This window comes from Hyperolius riggenbachi, chromosome 5 (assembly GCF_040937935.1).
Source record: "Hyperolius riggenbachi isolate aHypRig1 chromosome 5, aHypRig1.pri, whole genome shotgun sequence".
In the NCBI taxonomy this organism is placed as follows: Eukaryota; Metazoa; Chordata; class Amphibia; order Anura; family Hyperoliidae; genus Hyperolius; species Hyperolius riggenbachi.
The window spans coordinates 344,146,616-344,163,501 of NC_090650.1; the positions used below are offsets into that span (position 1 = coordinate 344,146,616).

The window sequence follows — 16,886 nt, forward strand, 5'->3', positions numbered from 1 at the left end:
CTCATAAGCGCCTGTATTCCAGTGTTGAGGAAAATCTGCATATTTCAGTCAGGCGCTTATGAGTCAGCCTACAGAGCAGAAGGGGTCCTTCAGGACTGTGTGTGTGTTTAGACTGCTTCTCTTTCTGTCTCGGACTGTGAGTGTGAGGAAATAAATGTCAATTTTCTTATAGAAGCATGCTTTGTGTGGAATGGAATCATGTGGCAGAGCTGTGCCTCTACCTGGATGATCTGAGTGAAGAAAACAGAATATTGTGCCTCTGCTCCAGAGCTTTTGTGAAGTAAGTATCTCTGCACTGATTATTCTGTTCTACAACTCCATTTATTATAGAGTCAGTAAGCCTAAAAAGGGTTCTATGTAAGAACGTTATTGTAAGAGAGATCAGAATGGGCCTGATGTATGGTCCTCCATTGTAGGAGAGTAGTGGGGAACTTAAAGGACAACTGTATTGAGACTTATATGGAGGTTGCCATTTTTCCAGTTGCCTGGCAATCCTGCTGATCCACTGCCTCTAATAATTTTAGCCATAGTCCCTGAACAAGCATGCAGCAGATCACTTGTTTCTGACATTATTGTCAGATCTGACTAGATGCATGCTTGTTTCTGTGTGATTCAGACACTAATACAGCCAAATAGACCAGCAGGGCTGCCGGGCAACTGGTATTGTTTAAAAGAAAAAAAAATGGCAGGCTCCATATCCCTCTCATTTCAGGTGTCCTTTAACCCCCCTGGCGTTACAATAAAATCGCCAGGGGGGGGGGGGGGGGGGACGGCGCAGCGTTTTTTTTTTTTCTTCAAATTTTATTTTTTAAAAATCATGTAGCTAGCCTAGCGCTAGCTACATGATAGCTGCTGTGCAGCGGCATCCCCTCCCGCCTTCCGATCGCCTCTGGCGATCAGAGCAAACAGGAAATACCGTTCAGAACGGGATTTCCTGTTTGGCTTCCCCCGTCGACATCGGCATTCCCCATGGCGACGATCGGGATGACGTCATGTCGTCTGGGGGAGTCCCGATCCACCCCTTAGTGCTGCCTGGTGGTGATTGGCCAGGCTGCGCATGCGGTCTCGGGGGGGGGGTGGCGCGGTGGGTAGCGGCGATCAGTTTGAACACGCAGCTAGCAAAGTGCTAGCTGCGTGTAACAAAACAAAAAAAATTATGCAAATCGGCCCATCAGGGCCTGAGAAATCCTCTGCGGCGGGTTAGCCCGAGCTCAGCTTGGGCTTACCGCCAAGGAGGTTAAAGCACCTGTCAAGCATTTTATCAAACTGACCACCTCAATTTCCCTGCCTTTAGTCCCATAAGATTAAAGAAAAACTTAAAGGGAAACTGAAGAGAAGGTATATGTTGGCTGCCATGTTTATTTCCTTTTAAGCAATACCAGTTGCCTGGCAGCCCTGCTGAGCATCTGCCTCTAATACTATTAGCCATAGACCCTGAACAAGCATGCAGCAGAGCAGGGTGTTTCAGACTTTAAAGTCAGATCTGACAAGACTAGCTGCATGCTTGTTTCTGGTGTTATTCCGATACTACTGCAGAGAAATAGACCAGCAGGGCTGCCAGGCAACTGGTATTGATTAAAAGGAAATAAATATGGCAGCCTCCGTATACCTCTTACTTCAGTTCTCCTTTAAGTGAGAGGCATATGTTGGCTGCTATATCTATTTCCATTTAAACATTATCAGTTGCCTGGCAACCCTGTTGACCTTTCTGGCATCAGTAATGTATGAATCGCACACCTGAAACATGCATGAAGGTAATACAGTCAGACTTCAGACAGAAACCTCTCATTTGCATGCTTGTTCAGGGTCCATAGCTAAAACTAAGATTAGCAGGACAGCCAGGCAATTTGCATTGTTTAAAAGGAAATAAATATGGCACGCCTCCATATCCTGCTCACTTCAGGTCTGCTTTACAATGTGATCACTGTTTCTTTGTACTTTTTGTTTTATTATTATTCCGCTTTTTGCAGACTACAATAGCCTGCCATCCATCTGTCTGCAGGCGTGCCTCCTCCTCTGTCCCTTGTCTTTCTCCATAGCTGCCGGGACTCCTGCACCCACGTGACCCTGCCGCATATACCCGATATGTCAGTATGGGGTACAGGCACCCCTGACAGCCTTGGAGAAAGATGTAGGAGACAGGAGGAGCCACACCAGTGGACAGGCAATCCAGTACTAGTTAAGTTGTAACCTGAAGGTGTTAGGAGGGAGATTTTGATATGTACACCGATGACATTCCTTTAGATAACTATATGAGCAATAAGAAGGTGGGAGAGAGGTTTTTATTTTATGTTTTGCTAGACTGTAAAGGTGCCCATACACTCGTCAGATTGGCAGCAGATAGATAAGAAATGCATCTGATGATCTATCTGATGCGTTTTTTAGAACATTTTTTACCAGGATAGAATTCCAATAGATTTCAGTTTGAAATCTATTGAAATTCGATCTGATGGCATTTTTTTTGCCATCAGATTTCCATTAAGGCCAATGCAAACTGATAAGCAATCTCATCAGATCGACCTAAATTTTCCACCCTGCAAGTTCGATGGAAATCCATCGAAATCGATCGAAATCGGCCGTCGATCGGTCGATTGGCCAACCGATTTGCAATCGATTGATTGATCGGGATCGATCGGTCGGCCAGAAAATCGGCTGAGCGTATGGGCTGCTTAATTCCACTTTACTAGATCCTGATCTGGGTTTTCCTTATGAAAATTGTCTCCTATGCAATGACAAATGTTTTCAGTCCTTACCTGGATTTAGGCAATAACAAACATTACTGAATGGTTAGTGACTTAGATCATGTACAATTGTAGGCACATCCAGGATCTGCAGTGTGAGCTGTATGTAATAAATCCGTGACAACTTAACTTTATTATTGCAAATTAGAGGACCGTTCCATTTCTGGATATTGGGAGTGAGATTAAATGCTGCCCAGATTGCGTACAATGCCATGTACATGTCACCATACATTCCCTTGAATCTCTAACATCTGGTAGGATTGAGGGAAAGTAGCTGCTTACCCCTGCATATGGCGGAGCTGTCTGATGAGTTAAGGAAAAAAGTTGTGGGAATGGTTTCAAAAATAAATCTTCCCTTTCTCACCCGTAGACAGTTTATTAGTCCAATGATTAAAGATCCACTATTGCAAAAAAACAAGTAGGCAGTTAAAATCTGACAGAACCGAATCAACAGCTTTTCCTGAACAGCAGTTTAACTGCCAGAATAGTAAGATACCAGCCAACCTCCCTACTCACTTGCCCTCTATTTTGTCAGTTAGACTTTGCAACTGCAGTTCAGGAAATGCTGTTGAAAACAAAGTAAATCCTGAGAATTCCCCCATGAGAAGATGGAGTGGCCCAAAACCTGTCGGTTCTGTCAGATTTTATTGCCTACTTTTTTTCGCGATAGTGGTCCTTTAAAGAACACCTGAACCAGGTGAATAAAAAAGTAGATTTTTTACTTACCTGGGGCATCTTCCATCCCCCTAAAGTGGCCATACATCAGACGACTTTCGGGATGAAAATTTGTCGTATTCTTGATCTCGCATGCTACGAGATGTTGGGCCAACTTCCTCATCGGGTGCGCGGCGAGAACCGCGTGCAATTTCACAACTAATGCGGCGAAACCCCCAGCGCTGCCCTCCTAATGATAAATGTCCTCCTGGTGCCCCATGTAAAGTATACAATGCCTTTCCGCGGCCTGCGCTTGTCCCTCCGCTGGCTTCAGGACGCATTTCCCTGCCCTTACACTCATGCCCCAGGTGGTTTTCTAGTAAGAGCGCGCGTGTCAAGTCATATGCGCATGCCTTTTCTAGGTAACCACGTGGGGCGCGCATGTATGCAGAGGAGGAATCCCGGAAGCTAGCAGGGGACAAACGCAGGTAATGTATACTTAACACGGGGCACATTTTACATCAGGAGACAGCGTCGGGGTGGCAAGGCAGACGGATGCGGCGTCACAAGGCCGATTCCGGATCGATTTCAGCATGAAATTGATTGGTAATCGGCCTGTGGTGTATGGGCAGCTGACAGATCTCTATCTAATCAGATTCGATTAGAGAGATTTGTCTCTTGGTCGAATCTGCCCCTCATCGCTAGTCTTTTAGGCATCTCGGTATCCTCCGGGTCTCTTCTATTGTTCCACTGTCACAACAGAGGGGGAGGGGGAAGGGAAAAAGGAAAGAGAATGTCCCAGATCATATATTATTTACATCCAACGCTTAACAACCTTAACCACTTGAGGGCCGCCCCCAGCCGATGGGCGGCGGCAAGGGCTGGGCCCAAACGACCGCAATACGCCCATCGGCGGTGGGCGTGGTTATGGGGCGATCACGTCATTCACCTAACATGAACTCGTCATACACAGAATACCTTGGGGTGTCTTCTTTCTAAAATGGGGTAACTTTTGGGGTTCCTATACTGCCCTGGCATTTTAGGGGCCCTAAACCGTGAGTAGTCTTGAACCCAAATGTCTCAAAATGACCTGTGAAATCCTAAAGGTACTCATTGAACTTTGGACCCCTTAGCGCAGTTAGGGTGCAAAAAAGTGCCACACATGTGGTATCGCCGTACTCAGGAGAAGTAGTATAATGTGTTTTAGGGTGTATTTTTACACATACCCATGCTGAGTGGAGAAATCTCTCTGTAAATGGACAATTGTGTGTAAAAAAAAATAAAAAAAAAAATTGTCATTTACAGAGATTTTTCTCCCACCCAGCATGGGTATGTGTAAAAATACACCCCAAAACACATTATACTACATCTCCTGAGTACGGCAATACCACATGTGTGGCACTTTTTTGCAGCCTAACTGCGCTAAGGGGCCCAAAGTCCAATGAGCACCTTTAGGCTTTACAGGGGTGCTTACAATTAGGCACCCCCCAAAATGTCAGGACAGTAAACACACCCCACAAATGACCCCATTTTGGAAAGTAGACACTTCAAGGTATTCAGAGAGGAGCATAGTGAGTCCGTGGCAGATTTCATTTTTTTTTTTTTTTTTGGGTCGCAAGAAATGAAAACTTTTTTTTTTTTTTGTCACAAAGTGTCATTTTCCGCTAACTTGTGACAAAAAATAAAATCTTCTATGAACTCACCATGCCTCTCAGTGAATACTTTGGGATGTCTTCTTTCCAAAATGGGGTCATTTGGGGAGTATTTATACTATCCTGGAATTTTAGCCCCTCATGAAACCTGACAGGTGCGCAGAAAAGTCAGAGATGCTTGAAAATGGGAAAATTCACTTTTGACACCATAGTTTTTAAACGCTATAACTTTTACCCAAACCAATAAATATATACTGAATAGATTTTTGTTTTTTATCAAAGACATGTAGCACAATAAATTTGGACAAAAATGTATACAGAAATTTTACTTTATTTGAAAAATGTCAGCACAGAAAGTAAAAAAAAATAAATCATTTTTTTGACAAAATTCATGTCTTTTTTTGATGAATATAATAAAAACTAAAACTCGCAGCAGCAGTCAAATAGCACCAAAATAAAGCTGCATTAGTGACAAGAAAAGGAGGTAAAATTCGTTTAGGTGGCAGGTTGTATGACCGAGCAATAAACCATGAAAGCTGCAGTGGTCTGAATGGAAAAAAAGGCTTTGGTCCTTAAGGGGCGAAAAGACTGTGGTCCTCAAGTGGTTAAAGTTGACCCATCTGGGCCGCAGCTATGACACATGCGCTGTCCAGGCCATGCCTCCTCAATCAGGCATAGGGGGTCACAATTCTACGGTGGATGCTGAAAACTATTCTGGCCACGGGAGTACAGTTGAGGAAGTGCACAACCAGGACAGCACATGCCGTGCACCATAACCGCAACCCAGACAGGTTGGAGCTTTTGTTTATGGTTGACCGCAGCACAACAGGAGAGACTCTGAAGACTCTAAGGGACCTCAAAGGCTACAGGGGCTGGAAGGAGCCCCAGGTAAGTAAAAATCTATTTATTTATTTTTTCACCCTTCAGGTGCACTTTAAGGACCTCTACCTGCTAAACTATTCCTGTTTTGGTGGTCTTCTCATTGTTGCACTGTTGCATATGTTGTTAATTTTATTAACACCAAAGCAGCTAAAACTGATCAACAACCGCCTCTACTACTTAACTGACCGGGCAATATCCTAGACAAATAAAACACACAAATAACATTTATGTTACGGGTTTTTCCTGGTGGACTCAAAGCGCTTGAGCTGCAGCCACAAGGACGTGCTCAGTAAGGCAGTAGCAGTGTTAGGCAGTCTAGCCCAAGGTCTCCTTACTGAATAGGTGCTGGCTTACTGAACAGGGAGAACCAAGATTTAACCCAGGTCTGTGTCAGAGGCAAAGCCCTTAACACAAAAGTGTTCCTTTAAAAAAATTTTTTTTATTATGGATTAGATCCTTAACTGCCTAATCCTCTGTTCAGTGGCTGTAGTGTAGTTGTACTGTGGACATGGTGCAAAGGGATGCCACATCTTTATTTATGTTGTGGTGATATAGCTGGATGTGGTATATGTTGTATGTATTTCAATGTAAGTATTTTTGAATCTTATTTTTCCTTATTTTCCCATCATGCTCTGTATTTTATATTTACTTTAATCATGTTAGTTTCCTAGGTGCGCAGCTTATTGTTTTAGCTTACTGAAGCAGCACAATGTAAACATAGGCAGGCATCGTAACCTTACAAGTAAAAGATGAAGCTTGAAAACAAGACTGTCATTTTTTATTTCACCGCTGATATTATTGCAATCTCTTGAGAGGAATGTTTCCTAAAACCTTAAAGTGGCCCAGAGATGAATAAAAAGACTGTTTTTTTACTTACCCTGGGCTTCCTCCAGCCCCATAAGCATGGATGCGTTCCTTGCCGTCCTCCTCCGGTCCTCCGTTAAGCCGCAATCTGCTCCGATAAGCGGCTGTGTGACGTGAGCAGGGGGCCTTCTGCGCATGCGCTGACCTTCTGCGCAAGTGCAGAAGGCCCCCGGCTGACATCACTCAGTCAGACTGAGCCATCTACCGGAGTTTTGTTGCGGCTACACAGAGGATTCCGGGCGGCCCGTGGGAGGCACGTGTGATGGCGGCAAGGGGCGCATCCATGCTTATGGGGCTGGGGGAAGTCCGGGGTAAGTAAAAACAGTCTTTTTATTGATCTCTGGGTCACTTTAAATTTTGATTCAGTGAATTTTTTCTTCTGAGTTTACTTTGGCGATACAGTAGACTCCCTTTATAGTAAATGTTAAGGGACTGGGCAAAGTAGTTTACTATAGCAGAAGTTTATTATATCAGAAATGGTCATACTCAAGCACATAATGTATACTGCAGTACTGTATCTACCATATTTTCTGCTGTATAAGCCGCTCCGGAATATAAGAAGCACCTAGGTTTAGAGGTCAAAAACCAGGGAAAATATACAGTGGGTTGCAAAAGTATTCGGCCCCCATGAAGTTTTCCACATTTTGTCACATTACTGCCACACACATGAATCAATTTTATTGGAATTTCGCATGAAAGACCAATACAAAGTGGTGTACACGTGAGAAGTGGAATGAAAATCGTACATGATTCCAAACCTTTTTTACAAATAAATAACTGCAAAGTGGGGTGTGCATAATTATTCAGCCCCCTTTGGTCTGAGTGCAGTCAGTTGCCCATAGACATTGCCTGATGAGTGCTAATGACTAAATAGAGTGCACCTGTGTGTAATCTAATGTCAGTACAAATACAGCTGCTCTGTGACGGCCTCAGAGGTTGTCTAAGAGAATATTGGATGCAACAACACCATGAAGTCCAAAGAACACACCAGACAGGTCAGGGATAAGGTTATTGAGAAATTTAAAGCAGGCTTAGGCTACAGAAAGTTTTCCAAAGCTTTGAACATCCCACGGAGCGATCATTCAGAAATGGAAGGAGTATGGCACAACTGTAAACCTACCAAGACAAGGCCGTCCACCTAAACTCACAGGCCAAACAAGGATAGCGCTGATCAGAAATGCAGTCAAGAGGCCCATGGTGACTCTGGATGAGCTGCAGAGATCTACAGCTCAGGTGGGAGACTCTGTCCATAGGACAACTATTAGTCGTGCACTGCACAAAGGTGGCCTTTATGAAAGCGTGGCAAGAAAAAAGCCATTGTTAACAGAAAAGCATAAGAAGTCCCATTTGCAGTTTGCCTCAAGCCATGTGGGGGACACAGCAAACATGTGGAAGAAGGTGCTCTGGTCAGATGAGACCAAAATGGAACTTGTTGGCCAAAATGCAAAACGCTATGTGTGGCGGAAAACTAACACTGCACATCACTCTGAACACACCATCCCCACTGTCAAATATGGTGGTGGCAGCATCATGTTCTGGGGGTGCTTCTCTTCAGCAGGGACAGGGAAGCTGGTCAGAGTTGATGGGAAGATGGATGGAGCCAAATACAGGGCAATCTTGGAAGAAAACCTCTTGGAGTCTGCAAAAGACTTGAGACTGGTGTGGAGGTTCGCTTTCCAGCAGGACAACGACCCTAAACATAAATCCAGGGCAACAATGGAATGGTTTAAAACAAAACATATCTATGTGTTAGAATGGCCCAGCCAAAGTCCAGATCTAAATCCAATCGAGAATCTGTGGCAAGATCTGAAAACTGCTGTTCACAAATGCTGTCCATCTAATCTGACTGAGCTGGAGCTGTTTTGCAAAGAAGAATGGGCAAGGATTTCAGTCTCTAGATGTGCAAAGCAGGTAGAGATATACCCTAAAAGACTGGCAGCTGTAATTGCAGGAAAAGCTGATTCTACAAAGTATTGACTCGGGGCTGAATAATTACACACACCCCACTTTGCAGTTATTTATTTGTAAAAAATGTTTGGAATCATGTATGATTTTCGTTCCACTTCTCATGTGTACACCACTTTGTATTGGTCTTTGATGTGGAATTCCAATAAAATTGATTCATGTTTGTGGCAGTAATTTGACAAAATGTGGAAAACTTCAAGGGGGCCAAATACTTTTGCAAGCCACTGTATATTGCGATATACAGCAGATTCGATAACTGTGATCGAATCTGCTGTGAAATCGATGACTCAAATGTTGACCGATTTTTTTCCATCCAAAATCTGTCGATTCAATCGATCTGTCCTGGCGGAGAATGTTGCACGATCCGTCAAAAGGAACCTCATCCACCTCCACTAGCGGCTATTAGTTCCTATCTGCACAGTGCGCTGGGGACTTGCGCTGTGTGCGGTCTTTAAGGTAATTTAGCTCAGAGCGATAGTGTACTAGTAGCTGTATTAGTACAATATCGTTCTGAGCTAAATTACCTCAAGACCGCACACAGCACAGCTCACCAGTGCGCTGCTCAGATAAGAACTAATAGCAGCGAATGGAGGGGGCTTTCCTGAGGACGGGCAGAGAGAAGGAAGTACTGACACTTCCTCACTGCCCATCATCGACGTTCTGCTCCGGTCAAAGATTTCGGCTGAGTAGGATGGGGGGGGGGGGGGGGCTAAAGACAGAGGAAGGTGCTGCAATTTATGCCATTTTATTTTTTATTTTTTTTTGGAATGGTCCTTTAACACCTGAAACCTGACTGGTTGCCCGTGGCAACTGCTCCAGGTTTTTCTCCAGTATTTGTTTCACACATCTTGATAAATCAGCTTCTTCATGTGTAATGAAGTGTGGTGATCACTTGGTGAGCAATCTACCTCTCATATAGCTGAAAAAGGATGGACCATACAGGGTTTTGTGGATGGAGCTGACGATTCTGAATGACCTGTGCTTCTGGGCTATCTGAATCACAGGACTGGCTGGATAGCATTGCATACCGCTTGGTAGGTAAGACGTTTTAAATAAACTGCATTTCAGCTGTGAATCAACTCTTGGCCTGGAGTGAGTTCAGCTTTAATTAATTTTATATTATTAATCATGTATAATGTGTATTTATAATTCAAATCATAGTAAGCCTTCAAAGCAGAGGCCAATAGAAAACAAATATTTTGTCATAGCTGTTTTACATAGTGCCTCACTATCGTGTCATGTGTCCTGATCTTACACGTTTCTCACCTTCATTTCTTTCTAGTGATCGCCATCTGTACCAGTTAGGTTTAAAGGGAATTTACAGAAGTAAAAAGAATGATGACCTAGGTAATGTATATGTAGTGCATCTGAGCTTCGTTACCTTTTGTTTTTAAACAACCATATTTTTGGGGCGTTTAAGACGCTCCTGAATGTAAGATGCCTCTAGGTTTAGAGGGCAAAAACCACGGTGCAGGAGCATTTTGTAGATTTTTCCCCCTGACTGTGTCCCCTTCTGTCCCCCATGTGCTCTCTTCTGTCACCAGTGTGTCCCCTTCCGTCTTCTATGTATCCCCGTTTGCCCTCCGTTTTACCCCCGCCCGTATATGCTCCTCCAGAACATACATGGAAGCCATGAATTAGGTGAGACAAGCTCCTGATACTGCTAATTATACTGCTAATTATACATGGGAAGAGCGGGAAACATGGGGGGAGGGCCAGAGGAATATATGAACGGGAGGCAGAGAAACATACATGGGGAGGGCGCCCTCCCCGGTATATGTTTCTCATCTCCCCCCTCCGTATAATCCTCCCCCCCCCCCCCCATGTTTTCCGCTCCCTGCTCCCCATGTATAATTAGCAGTATCGGCAGCATGTCTCGCTTAATCCGCGGCGACCGAAGACCTTTCTTCTCCTGCACAGCTCCCCTAGCGTTGGCTTCTGCTGATGATGCGATCAGCAGAAGCCGGTACTAGGGTAGCCATGCAGAAGGGTCTGCGGTTGCTAAGGGGGCCATGGATTAGGTGAGACAAGTTGCTAATACTGCTAATTTACACATGGAGGAGTGAAGAAACATGCACAGGGAGCGGGAGACACACGGGGGTGCTGTCTTGCCTAGGGCCCCATTTCATCGTAGAGCATGCCCAGTAGAAAGAAGCTGCTCATGCATGGCTTCTTTCTGCTGGGCATGCATAGTCCTTAATTTTGCATTACCGGTCCGGATACGGTTGTACATGGCTAGGAGCGGGACCAAAAGAGGAAGAGGTTCCTGGACAGCAATGGCGGTAAAATATTCCACTAAGAGATGATACAATTTAATCACTCTTGCTGTTGGGAACCCCTTTCTAAATGGATGAGCAAAAACAGTTTTCTTCCATGCGTAGGTCCCCTAGTCCTTTGTGTACAAGCCTACGAACGAAAAGCTCATCTTCCATCAGTAACTGAGTGTATTCTCCTCCTTACCATGTTCATTCAGCTTTAGTATCCCAATCCCAGTTGCTTCCTCAGTGTCTGCTGCGTACTAGAGATGCTACATTAGATGCTAAGAATTTCAAATTAATGTATATTAATCTCATGCAAATTTATGAAGCTTGGAGCTTTATCAACCAAAATCATCAGCTATTGCATTCCATTGGTATGATTGTAATCTTCAAAAAATGTAATAAAATCTACCTTAACTAACATCTCAGTGACATAATGTCCATTACAGAGGTGTGTTTGGTTGAGAGTAAGGAGGAGGAGACAGAGAACAAAACACACACACAACACACTCACTCACACACACAGATGGCAGTGGGATATTATTATCCCACTGCCATCTAAATGGGCTCCATCCATCCTCTTCTGTAATTTCCTTATTAGAAATGCCTTCAGGGCTATTGGTTTTAGGCTGGTTTCACAGTGGGACGTTACAGGCACACGTTAGAGCAGCCTGTAACGCACCCCACCGCACAGCAATGAAAAATCAATGGGCTGTTCACAGTGCCCACGTTGCGTTATAGTGTAACGCTGCGCCATAATATAATGTACTGCATGCAGTACTTTGTAAGCGGCAGAGCTGTTTGCACATGCTCAGTAACGTTGGGGAGGAGCGGAGAGCGGCCAGGCACATGGCTAATTAATATTCACTGCACTCAGTGACGTGCAGTGTTTACTTCCTGGAGCGGCCGCTCTGTGCGGCGATTTGCCGGCGGGACCACGTGATGCCGCATGCGGCCAAGAGTGCGCATCACGGACGCCAGAGTGAGCTGCACAACGCGGCTCACTCTGACGTCCAAAGCAGGGAGCACCAGGCGTTGCGTTAGGGGCACGTTATGCGACCATAACGTCCCCTAAAACGCAACGTCCTGGTGTGAAACCAGCCTTAAGGTTCTGCTACTCTTTTTCTCATGCAGGTTGTTAGCACAGAAGTCTAATTGTGTTGAAAAGGACAGACTTGTGGAATTACAGTATGCAGGAGATATGAAGAGGCATATTTTACACCTTCTCCAGACACAATGGCCAGAACACTTTGCTTCCAGAATTATCCTGTGCTTATGCTAGATTTTCATAGCCAAACACAATTGTTGGGAGGAACAATTTAAGGTGGCCATACATCAGGCGACCATTATCGAACAGACGATTATTATTGAATCGGAGGTAAATCTGTGCCGCCATTGGCATGCCCGATCGACAATGCAACCAATTATAGGCAAGCTGTTGGGCCGTCATGGTTGGTCGGGTGCGGAGCGGTATTGGCAAGCGATATCGGGATGAGCCACAAAACCCGACACTGCCTCTCCTAATGTCCAGTGTGCCCCCCGTTGCATGGTTCACTGTACATTACCTGTCCGCGTCCGCCACTTGTCCGTATGGACGTGGACAGGTAATATATAGTGCACTAGGCAATGTTGGGGGGGGGGGGGGGGGAGCTCATTGGACCCCCTTGCATTGCGGGATATCACATGCTCTTACTGAACAAGCAGTACCACCTCCTGTGCATGCAACTAAAAAATGTAAGCCTATCACATTAATAGTGGGCGTGTTTATAGATTTTGTGCTGTTTGTTTGTTTTTCATGCTTGCCTGCATTAAAGATGCTGAACTGCAGGCTGTTGGTGAATCAAACAACATAAATGAATTGCATGGCGAGTATCAATTATTTGTTGAGCTATCTTCTATTTTTCAACTTCTCACTTTGCTATGTTTTGATATATTTTTTTCCCCTGCTAGGCTGCTACTACGGTACTATCTTTCCATAATGTTCAATAAAGGATTTTTAAAACCGCAGATCTCCTTACCTGGTGTGAGGGTAGTGCTCCATTGACCGTTCCACTGAGGGGAGAGTAACCTGTAGAGTGCAGGGTCTAAGTGACCACAGGTCTTCACCTGAGCGCCCCGCAATGGACGATGGGCTTTGCTGCCTAGTGCCCACCAGGTTGCACTCCAGAGACCTCTAACAGTGGGCAGGAGAACAGGTGATACCTCAATGTGGAGGCAAGTAACAATGACACCGTGGACAGGAAAATTCGGGATCAAGTGGATGGTAATGGTTCAACAACAATGAGACAAGCCGAGGTCATTGCAGGCAGCGGAGGTTCAGAGGCAATAGACAAGCCGAGGTCAGTGCAGGCAGCGGAGGTTCAGAGGCAACAGACAAGCTAAGGTCGGTGCAGGCAGCGGAGGTTCAGAGACAATAGACGAGCCAAGGTCATTGCAGGCGGAGATCAGGCAGTACCAGAAACAAGACTGGTCGGGACAGGCAGCAATCAGTAAGGTCCAGAAACAAGCCAAGGGTCAAACCAGGAAGAGCAGATCAAGAAGGGTCAATAACATGGCGAGTTGGTAACAGGAATCAATAAATATAACAACAGAACTCCAGGCGTGCTCACACATTGGGCTTGATTCACAAAGCGGTGATAACTCAGTTATCACGCCTAAAAGACTTTAGGCGTGATAAGCCGTGCAAAGCTGAGTTATCACCGATTTTTGCTGCTCTTCGCGCGAAGCTGCTGCGCGCAAATGCACAGGCGCGCGCGCAAAGTCCCATAGGGTTCAATGGGCGCTGCGCGCGCAAAACTTTGCGCGCGGAAAATTCGCGCGAGTTTCTTCTTATCATGCCTAAAGTGAGTTTAGGCGTGATAAGGGGCTTTTCACAGGCGTGCAAACACTTTGCACCGCTTTGTGAATCAAGCCCATTAGCTGACAGAGGAATCTGCGCAGGGTGCTGTGAGCAGAGGCCTTTTATACTGCAGGGGGGCTGGTTTTAGGTTTGACTTGCACGCCGCGCATGCATATCTGTGTACGCCAGAAGCCGTTCATGCGTACACGGCATCCCGCGCCACGACACCCATTTCCGCATACGCCCCCAGCGGCAGACAACAATCCACTGCCAGTGACGTGTACGCACAGCCGCCATGAGAACAACCCGGAAGTGCGGCCCTGTGGGAAAGCACAGAAGCCTGACTTCCCTGTGATGGACCATTTTGCCCATGCAGCGGACCACCTGAAGCCGTAGAATGAGGTAGGGCCGCCAGATGACCCTGACACCTGGGGTATCCTCTAGCCCCCAGCAGTGTATGTGTCCCTCACTGCAGCTCCGCTTCCAGCAGGTGGCCCGGGGTCACCATTGTTGCAGCAGTTGACCTGGCAAGGTTGGCAGCCTCTGTGCAAGCATGAGCACACGGCCGCGCCACTATCGCACTCATGTAGCTGGCAGCATTTTTTTAAACACCTCTGATGTTTCCTTACTTTCCTTACAATACTCTGATTGCCAGAATACCTCAACTCAAGGGAACACTCAACCCCAATGTCTGCCCTCTAACATACATCTGTGGTATAAATAGGAGCAGCACTAACCTCATTAGTAAAATGTCCACAGTGAATAAACCCCATACAATTACAGCTGGCTATATTAATAAATGAGCCACACCCCCTCCCACCAGTAGGCAGCTACGAGCAAATGAGCATATGCTTTGCTTTCTTCTGGAAGTGACTGCGGAAGCTGTGATGTTTGTTATGGAATAAGGCAACAGCCCTCTTCCAGAAGATATCGGGCCCCAAGCTAGAATCTCTAAGGTAACATTGTCTTGGACCTTTATATGAATCTTGGTATTCCTGGGGGTAAGAGCTCAGCAACAGCAATAAAAGTATTCAAAACTTTGGTATCAACCACTGCACCATAGTAGTCTATGAAAACTTTACTAGTATTTCCATTGTTGGTTCTTCTGCATCATAATGAAAGAGTTGTAGTGACTTGATGCTTACAGATCTTTTTTCAAATATTGCCATTTAAGGATACTTTTGTGCCACAGTCAGTGCTCTCCTGTATATTGACTGTTAGCATATGGCACAGAAGAACAGTGGAAAATGGGGTACGTGTCTTACAACACTAACAAAATGTATGTATTGACTTTCAGATTATGCAGAAGATGAGGAGAGGGAGGAAGAGGAAGAAGATAAAGCTGCAGGTGGGACAGTAGCCTCTGAATCTAATGATGTACCTCTTGTGGAGGAAGAGCTGGACTCTGAGGCTGAACTTATGGCACAGATGGGTCTTCCAATGAAGTTTGGGGGATCAGCATTTGAGAAGAACTTTGTGGTGAGTTATTGTTCCTGTTTTGTGTTTCTATTTTTAAGGCCAACTTTAACCAAAACTATTGGTTTCAGATAGAATGAGGAAGTTCAAGAACCTTTATCAGGTTGAATCTTTGTCTGTATCCCCTAGGGCTGTGGAGTGGGTACAAAATCATCCAACTTCGACTCCTCAGTTTATGAAACTACTGACTCCAACTCCAGGTACCCAAAATTGCTCCAACTCTGACTCCACAGCCCTTGCAAGGCTATGGAGTTATTACAAAAATCATCCGACTCCTCAGTTTATGAAACCTCCGACTCCAGGTACCCAAAAAATGCTCTGACTTCTCGACTCTGACTGCACAGCCCTGGTATCCACACTCAGAAGAATTCCTCTGACTGGGTCTTTCTGTAGCCTTAACCACACAATACATATCTTTGAAAATGGCTATGCCTTTCACACACTATGCAATGTCAGCCTTCTTCTCAGCTGATTATCTGAAAAAAGTTCCTTCCGGTTTCAGCTTGCTTTAATTCCCAGAATGACCCTCATCGTATGACCTCGTTTTCTGTCTCTAGGGACATAAGAAATTGTTTCTAAAATCACATGACAATGCTGTTGTTTTAAACTATGTGGAAGCATTTATCAGCCATTACTGCAGCCAGTTGACACGTACAGAAATCAGCATCACAGTAAAAACATTTTGATTTGCACTACTTCACATTCTAAGTAGCCCTTCATACAATGTAGCAAGTATTGTATATTGCATAATTTATTACCTCCTAGAATAGAATTTTGCAAGACCCCAAACCTTCACTGTTTATGTACAGCTTCTGTATAGAATATTTTTGGATCTGCCTGTCAGCTCAAATATAGCAAGTACTGTATATTGCATAATTTATCACCTCATAGAATAGAATTTTGCAAGACCCCAAACCTTTACTGTTTATGTACAGCTTCTGTATAGAACATTTTTGATTCTGCCTGTCAGCTTAGCCTTATGTTGTCTTACAGTTTACTGCAACACTAAAGTCTCTTACCAAGCTTGACAGAACTTGGCCAAGGTTGCCAATCTATAACAGTCAATCAGTAGCACTATGCGATCCACATCTGGTGGGTTACCATATCAATCTTCCACCTCCAGAGATCCCATATACTTGCAGTATATACCTGAATATGCAATTCAGTGCACAGGAAATACAAAATGGAAATCTCTCAGTGGAATATCCAAGTAGATATATTTATTTGAGTTAAAACACCCAGAAGTGCAGTAAAAACACTCACATTTAGAGGGTTCTACTCCAGTAGGGACCCTCTTGACAAATATGCTCAGGTGTTATGGAGGCCCAGGATGCTTCGATAAGCTCATCCTTAAGCTCATCCAGAGTGTTGGGTCTTGCATCTCTCAACTTTCTCTTCACAATATTCCACAGATTCTCTATGGGGTTCAGGTCAGGAGAGTTGGCAGGCCAATTGAGCACAGTAATACCATGGTCAGTAAACCATTTACCAGTGGTTTTGGCACTGTGAGCAGGTGCCAGGCCGTGGTAAAAAATTAAATCTTCATCTCCATAAA

At 44.9% G+C, this 16,886-nt stretch overlaps 1 protein-coding gene across 1 annotated transcript in view; it reads left to right on the forward strand.

The window, feature by feature from the left end:
• The first annotated feature begins 54 nt into the window (after positions 1 to 54).
• TGS1 (trimethylguanosine synthase 1) overlaps positions 55 to 16,886 on the forward strand; it is a 77,061-nt gene continuing 60,229 nt past the window's right edge. The window contains exons 1-3 of the mRNA XM_068237391.1: positions 55 to 280; positions 10,041 to 10,105; positions 15,153 to 15,334. Coding sequence (XP_068093492.1) covers positions 177 to 280; positions 10,041 to 10,105; positions 15,153 to 15,334 — 351 coding nt within the window. The 5' untranslated portion in view covers positions 55 to 176. The remainder of the gene's footprint in view (positions 281 to 10,040; positions 10,106 to 15,152; positions 15,335 to 16,886) is intronic.